The sequence below is a fragment of the Petaurus breviceps genome, unplaced genomic scaffold, assembly GCF_028583685.1.
Source record: "Petaurus breviceps papuanus isolate PSGF00001 unplaced genomic scaffold, PetGlider_PUasm1.0 91041, whole genome shotgun sequence".
Taxonomy (NCBI): Eukaryota; Metazoa; Chordata; class Mammalia; order Diprotodontia; family Petauridae; genus Petaurus; species Petaurus breviceps.
The window spans coordinates 40,803,034-40,809,990 of NW_027187400.1; the positions used below are offsets into that span (position 1 = coordinate 40,803,034).

General features: G+C 42.7%; 1 protein-coding gene across 1 annotated transcript in view; it reads right to left on the bottom strand.

Annotated features, from left to right (window-relative positions):
• Positions 1-235: 235 nt before the first annotated feature.
• GAPDHS (glyceraldehyde-3-phosphate dehydrogenase, spermatogenic) overlaps positions 236-6,957 on the bottom strand; it is a 7,251-nt gene continuing 529 nt past the window's right edge. Inside the window, exons 2-7 of the mRNA XM_069079567.1 lie at positions 3,562-3,703; positions 3,110-3,206; positions 2,851-2,957; positions 1,284-1,374; positions 1,054-1,172; positions 236-341 (exon numbers count right to left, since the gene is read on the bottom strand). Of these exons, the coding sequence (XP_068935668.1) occupies positions 236-341; positions 1,054-1,172; positions 1,284-1,374; positions 2,851-2,957; positions 3,110-3,206; positions 3,562-3,703 (662 nt within the window). The remainder of the gene's footprint in view (positions 342-1,053; positions 1,173-1,283; positions 1,375-2,850; positions 2,958-3,109; positions 3,207-3,561; positions 3,704-6,957) is intronic.

Here is a 6,957-nt window from a genome sequence, read left to right on the forward strand (position 1 = left end):
GACACAGAGAGACAGAGACAGAGAGACAGAGACAAAGAGACAGAGACAGAGACAGAAAGACAGAGAGACACACACACAGAGACAGAGAGAGACACAGAGACAGAGAGAGACTCAAAGACAGAGACAGACACAGAGAGACAGACTCAGAGAGAGAGAGATTCCAGGCAGTTCTCCTCACTCTCACCCACCTCTATCAATCACTCCATTCTTCTCTCCCATTCCATATGGTCCCACATTACCCTTTCCACCTCATACTCACCATAAGTCCCTCCACTATCCCAAAATTATCATGGATGACTTTGGCTAGAGGGGCCAGGCAGTTGGTAGTACAGGAGGCATTGCTAGAACAGAGAAGGATGAAGTAGAGTGGGGTGCGAAAAGACATCAGAATCTATGGCTTTGACAAAACTAAATGTGGGTGGAGAGTGGTTAAAGAAGTTGTAGTATGTAAAAGTAAGAGGATGTTATTACGTCACAAGAAATTATGACTATGAAGAATTCAGAGAAACATGGGAGGATATGTATAAGGATCTATATAAACTGGTACAAAATGTGTACAGTAAGCAGAAGCAGGGAAACTCTGCGTGTGTGTGTGTGAGTGTGTGTGTGTGTGTGTGTGTGTGTGTGTGTGTGTGTACTACAGCATTGTAAATGGAAAGACCTTCTCTTGGACAAATGAAACTCAACATGAATTATAATGACCCCAAAGAAGTAGGTGAAAGTGTATCTTTGTCCCTTTTTTGCAGAGGTGAGGAGCTGAAGATAGGGAACATCATCATATGTACTGTTGGACCAAGTTGATATGTTGGTTAGTTGTGCCGAGGTTTTTCTTTTGCTCTTAATTTTTTTCTTGGTTGCAAGGAAAGAATCACTTGGGGGAAGGGATATATTCAGAAATGAAGATCATGTCAAAACAAAATAAATCAATAGAAATAAAATCTTAAAAAGCAACAAAGGGGGAGAGCTTTAGGAGATGGTTCAAGATGCCAAGGTCAGAAGGGCCACATCAGAAGCATGGCCACTGGAAGAATCTCACTCAGATCACCTAGTTACCTGACAACAGTCATGTCATTGGGATTATAGTTGTTCTCATTAACACCCATGACAAACATGGGAGCGTCGGGGGAGGGAGCAGAGATCACCACTCGACGAGCTCCAGCCTTGATGTGGTCCTAGTAGAGAGACTGGTATAACTAGCAGGTCCCACATTCCAAAGACACCCCCCCAAACCTCAACACCTGTTTCTTAGCCCCTTCATTCACACCACTTGCCCTTTCTCTCACCAAGGCTTTTTCTGTGGTGAGGTTCAATCCTGTGGATTCTACCACATATATGGCCCCAGCGGTCTTCCAGGGGATTTCCTCAGCTTTCATGCTAGGGAAAGGGGAGGAGAATATTCCATGAACCACTGATTCCACCCTTCCCCTCCAATACCATTAATTCTCTTCCTTTTATTACCCTATTACTTCTTTTGCCCAGTTTCCTTGGTCAGAGCCATCAAGGATCAATCAAACCCCCAACCTAAAGACTGAACTGTGCTGGAGCCAGTACTTAAGAGTGGAATTAGAATCAGAAAATCTTGAGTTTCAAATCCTGCCTTGGATACTTACTAGTTGGGTGGACCCCTGGGGCAAGTTACTTAACCTGAGTATCAGGTTAAGTAAAATGGGGATAATTATAGCTAATGCCTTCCCCTCTGCATGCATCTTATATATACCTACTTATGCCCATGGGCAGCTAGGTGGTACAGTGGATTGAGTGCCAGGACTGAAATCAGGAAGGCTCATCTTCATGAGTTCAAATCTAGCCCCAGACACTTCCTAACTGTGTGGCCCTGGGCAAATCACTTAACCCTGTTTTAGTTTGTGGTTGTTGTTGTTCAGTCATTTTCAGCCACATATGACTCTTCATGACTCCATTTGAGATTTTCTTGGCAGAGACACTGGAGTGGTTTGCCATTTCCTTCTCCAGCTCATTTTACAGATGAGGAAACTGAGCCCAGCGGGGTGAAACAACTTGCCCAGGGTAAGTGTCTGAGCTAGTAAGTGTCTGAGGCCATATTTGAACTCAGGAATCTTCCTGACTCCAGGCCTAGAACTTTATCCACTATGGTGCCACCTAATGAGCTGTCACAGTTACCTGGAAGGAACATAGAAAGTGCTTAATAAAAAGCTTGTTGATTGATTTATTAACCTGTGTTTCATTGGCAGTACAGGGGATGATCATTTCTATCATTTATAGGCCATTAGAGTTGAAAAGACCCTTAGGGTTCATCTAAAATCTCTAAGATGTTTGAGTTGCCTGAGAATTAGATGCAACAGGTCGAAATTCTAGAGGGTCAGATTTTTGACTCGATGTAAGAAAAGGCTTTGTAACAATGAGGGGAGTTCAAAAGTGAAACAACCTGCCTTGGAAGATGCTGGCTTCCCGTTTCAATAGGTGACCTCTTGTTGGAGATATTGTAGAAAGGATCTCTATGGGTTGGACTAGATAGCCATGTGGGTACCTTTTCACCCTTGAATTGTGTGAGTTACATGAAGTTACCTCTTCATTAGAACATAAGGGGCCCAGGGATGCAACGGCTTACCAAGGATCACACAGAGAGTTATAGCTGAGTTGGGATTCCTTTGTAGTCCAGTGCTGAAAAGTTTCTAGAAGTTGTTTGTGTTCTCTACTCAACTATAAATCCCTTGATGCCATGGTTTTGTGTTAGCTATCCCTTGTTTTGTATTCCAGGAAAACTCTCCACATGGTTCTTGATAAACTGGCTCCAATTTTCCCACACCCATCTTCCCACTTTACTCCCATTCAAATCATCCTGTGGCTAGCCCCCTGAGGAAAGTGTCTTACCACTGGAAGACAGTAATCTCCTGCTTGTTTACCACCAGCTTTTCATCCTTAACTTCAACAGTACCATAGAATTCACCATGAGTGGAGTCATACTTGAACATGTATTCCTTAGGGAAAGAAAAGGGTAATGTGTATTGGGGAAGGGGAGCGGCAGTGCTGAGGGCAGGGAGAAACATTCCCAGGAGACTTCACTCCCATGCATGGGCAGGTGAGATTGGGGGGCTTCCTCCTTCTTCCTGTCCCCAGGACCTTTCCTTACCATGTAGTTGACATCGATGAATGGATCATTTACTGCGACGACTTTTATTCCTTTCTCTATGCAGGCTCGAAGCACCAGCCGCCCAATACGTCCAAATCTGATGAAGGATGAAAGAGTCAGGTGTGGTCAGAATCCACCAACCCCTATCAAAATTAGCAGTGTGTGTGTGTGTGTGTGTGTGTGTGTGTGTAGAGGATTAAAATGTAAACGATTAAGGAAGATTGACTAATTAAGAAAGGGTATTGGAAGGAGTTGGGGGTTGGGGAAACCTGGATATTGGTTTTAGGAAGAAGGAAATTCAGGGAGATTTTTTAGTGTGTGGAATGATAGGGGGAGGGGGGAAGAGGCAGACGGGTTTATATATAGTACAATTTTCCTCTTATACTCAACCCAGAAGGGAGCTCTCAGGAAGCCTGAGGTCATGTGGCTTCAGTATGGAGGGGGAGACTCACCCATTGATGCCCACCGTTAACCCAGAACTTCCTCGTATTGCTTTGGGAGAGGGATGGCCACGGGATGCAGATGCTGCCCCAGGCTTGCCTTGTGCTATTGCATTTGTTTCTGATTCGGTGTGCTGCGATCTGCTGCCTGCTCCTTTGGGATGAAATGAGGGGGAGACAGACAGAGGGATGGACAGACACACAGGGAAAAGACAGAAGCCTTCATTAGGTTGCTCCTTATGGACAGAGCTCACTTAGAAGTGTAGACATTATGAGAAGGGATACAATAAACACAAGAGATGATTTCAGCCTTGGAAGAACGAACTATTGGCCGAAGTGACCAGTTAGACAGATGTGAAAGAGAGTGCCAGTTCATACTTGTAGTTGCCATTCTTGGTGGCACATTTATGTGTTTTTTCCTCTCTTGATATTACCAAATACAAAATTATATGGTCAAGTTCAAATAGCATCTAAGTGCTGGATGACATGGAATTGAGTACTATATCCTGGAGAAGATTAGCTTGTAGGTACTTTCTTTCTTTCTTTGTTTTTCTTTAAATCGGGTCTTTTTTTTTTTTGCATCACCATGGTTTCTCCCAGAATCCCTCCTCCCTTTCCAGAGAACCATTCATACCATATAACAAATAGTATTTTTAGAGTTAAAAAAAGAAAAAAAGGGAAAAAATCAGTGTAACATTAATACATTGAAAAATTCTAAAAATATGTGCAATGTGCAACACTTGTGAACCTCTCACCTCTACAAAGGAGTGGCTGGGAGTGTCTTCTCATATCTCCTCTTGTGAGACGTGCTTGTTCTTTATAATTTTGCAGTGTTCAATTTGGGGGTAGGGTGGGGGGGGTGGTAGTTTTTTCCATTTATATCATCATCATAGTTATTTAATATGTTGTTCTCTTGCCTCTTCTTACTTCACTCTGCATCAGTTCACATCTATCTTTCCATGCTTCTCTGTATTCATCAGCCATCATTTCTTACAGCACAGTAATATTATTCTATTACATTAAGGTATCACCCTTTTTTAGCTTTTCTTCAATCGATGAGCATGTGCTTGTTTCCAATTCTTCGCTATAAAAAATGCTACTAGAAATTTTGGTACATAATGGGGACTTTCTTTTTTATCATTGATCTCTTTGCTGCTTAAGCCCAGTAATGGAACTTCCGAGTCATAGGATATGGACATTTTAGTAATTAATTCCAAATTGTACTCATCTACTTTCAAGGGCTGGTGAAAAGAAGTCAGAAAGGCAATTATTATGGTGGGGGAGGTGGAACAAAATTGTGTAAAAAAATGTGAGCATTTCAACTGGACTTTTAACAGAGGGATGGATGTAAAAGATGATGGGATGCTTGTGCTTGGACCCCAGTTCCAAGATCACATTTCTCCCTAGTCTCAAAACACTATTCCTGACAGTTTTCTCCCTACCCCAAGGATACTATGCTTAGCAATTACTCAAAAACTCTCCTTCCCCATTACAAGAACAAGTTGACCATTGTAGAATTTCCCCTGTAAAAACAGGACTATTTTTACCCACAGAATTGTCATGTATTGATTCTCATAGTTATGTATACAATACAAGGTCCAGCTATAGATGTCAACTCTCAGAGCTATCTTGCTACAGACAGAACAAAAATACATCCCTGAGAAACCCCTTCTCCAGGTTTCCGGTAGTGAATGATGCCTGTGAGCAATGTTATATGTTATTACCTAATTAGCATGTCTACCAGATAACCCACTGCTTTTCCTATGCAACTTCCTTAAGGAGCTCTGCCCACCATATTGGCATTACAATAAACCTTTGCCAACTTGACTTAAGGAATGCTTGAGTCTGTGAATTCATTCCAGATGACCCTCTCCTGTCCTTGAGAGGTCCCTGAACCCCTTAAACCACATCAGGAGGAACCAACGTCTCTAATATATGAATATTGGAGTGACACCAAAGTCTAGGAAGGGTAGAGAACCATGTGATGATGAGAGAGCTTCGAGGGCTCTGTGTTTGTGTGACAAGACAAAGGTCAAGCCTTGCAAATGCCAATTTAATAGAATTATTCCTCAGTGCAGTGAAAAGAGCAATGGATATGGGAGTCAGAAGATTTGGCTTCAAATTCTGGAGCAGTTGGTTGATTTCTTAGGGTGCCTGTTTGTGAAATGAGGGGTCTAGATGACATTGAAGATTTCATTCTCACAGTTCCTTTTAAACTTCCACAATCCTAATGAACCCAAGGCCCTGACAGGAGAATGTTATTGAGGTGAAAGAAGGAGATAGGGGCTAGAACTCAGGAGTCCTGAGACAGGACTTTGTCTCTGCTAGTCTTAATATGAAACATCTGATAGATAGAGCCTTAGGTTTCTTAGTGGCAATAAATGTTAATAAGTAATGATAATTTTCTAGTGATGGTAATTCAATAGTTATTAGTGGCTATGCATGTTTTAGCCTTTTCAGAATAGTTTAGTGGTCTTTCTTTCTGGGGCTGTTTCCTATTCCTCTAAATAGGGGAAATTGTTATCCCTCACCTCTACCTCCTGGCTCTGGGAGTGGGACTTCAAGGCATAAGTTAAGAAACCTCTTCATGGGAAGGACCTAATCCAGAAACTACCTTACTCCTCCCACCCCCAAACCAGGTTCCTGGGGAAAGCAGGACTACCCCAGGGCCTGCAAGACTAGCACCATGGAGAGCAGAGGAGGGGCAAGAGGAAGAACAGTTGTCAAGGTTAAGAGTTTAATGGAGTGCCAGTCTGTCATTATTATAACAGCTAAGAAGGGAAGGATTCTATCCAGTCCTGGCTGTCAACTTTAGTACCTTCAAAAATCTTTCCATATGGCCAGATAGACTAACTAGTCTGACTCCCATCACACAGAACTTGTTGCTAATGCCTTTTTCTCCCCCCCCCCCCAATTTCCCCAAAAGCTCTTTTACAGAGGGGAAAGAGGCCATCTCAACCCCTTCATTTTACAAACGAGGGGACTAAGATCTAAGGAGGAAGTTAAGTGACTTTGCCTTGGGTCAGCATCAGAGGGGTAGGTTGTGAACACCACAGAGCCTATGATTCTACAATGAGTGTGTTCTGCCCACTGTATTAGCCTCTCTCTCTGTCTCTGTCTATGCCTCTGTTTCTCTGTCTCTGTCTCTGTCTCTCTCTGTCTCTGTCTCTGTCTCTCTGTCCAAGCTTCCCCTTCCCTCCATCCCAGCATACTTTCTTTACACATATCCCTTCCTCCAAATTTCAGCTTCTTTTGAAACCTCACTCCTGTGCTAATTATGAGAGCCTCTGATGACCCTTTTCCTTTCTCCCTAGGCCTCTTTCTTTCTTTCTTTCTTTCTTTCTTTCTTTCTTTCTTTCTTTCTTTCTTTCCTTCCTTCCTTCCTTCCTTCCTTCCTTCCTTCCTTTT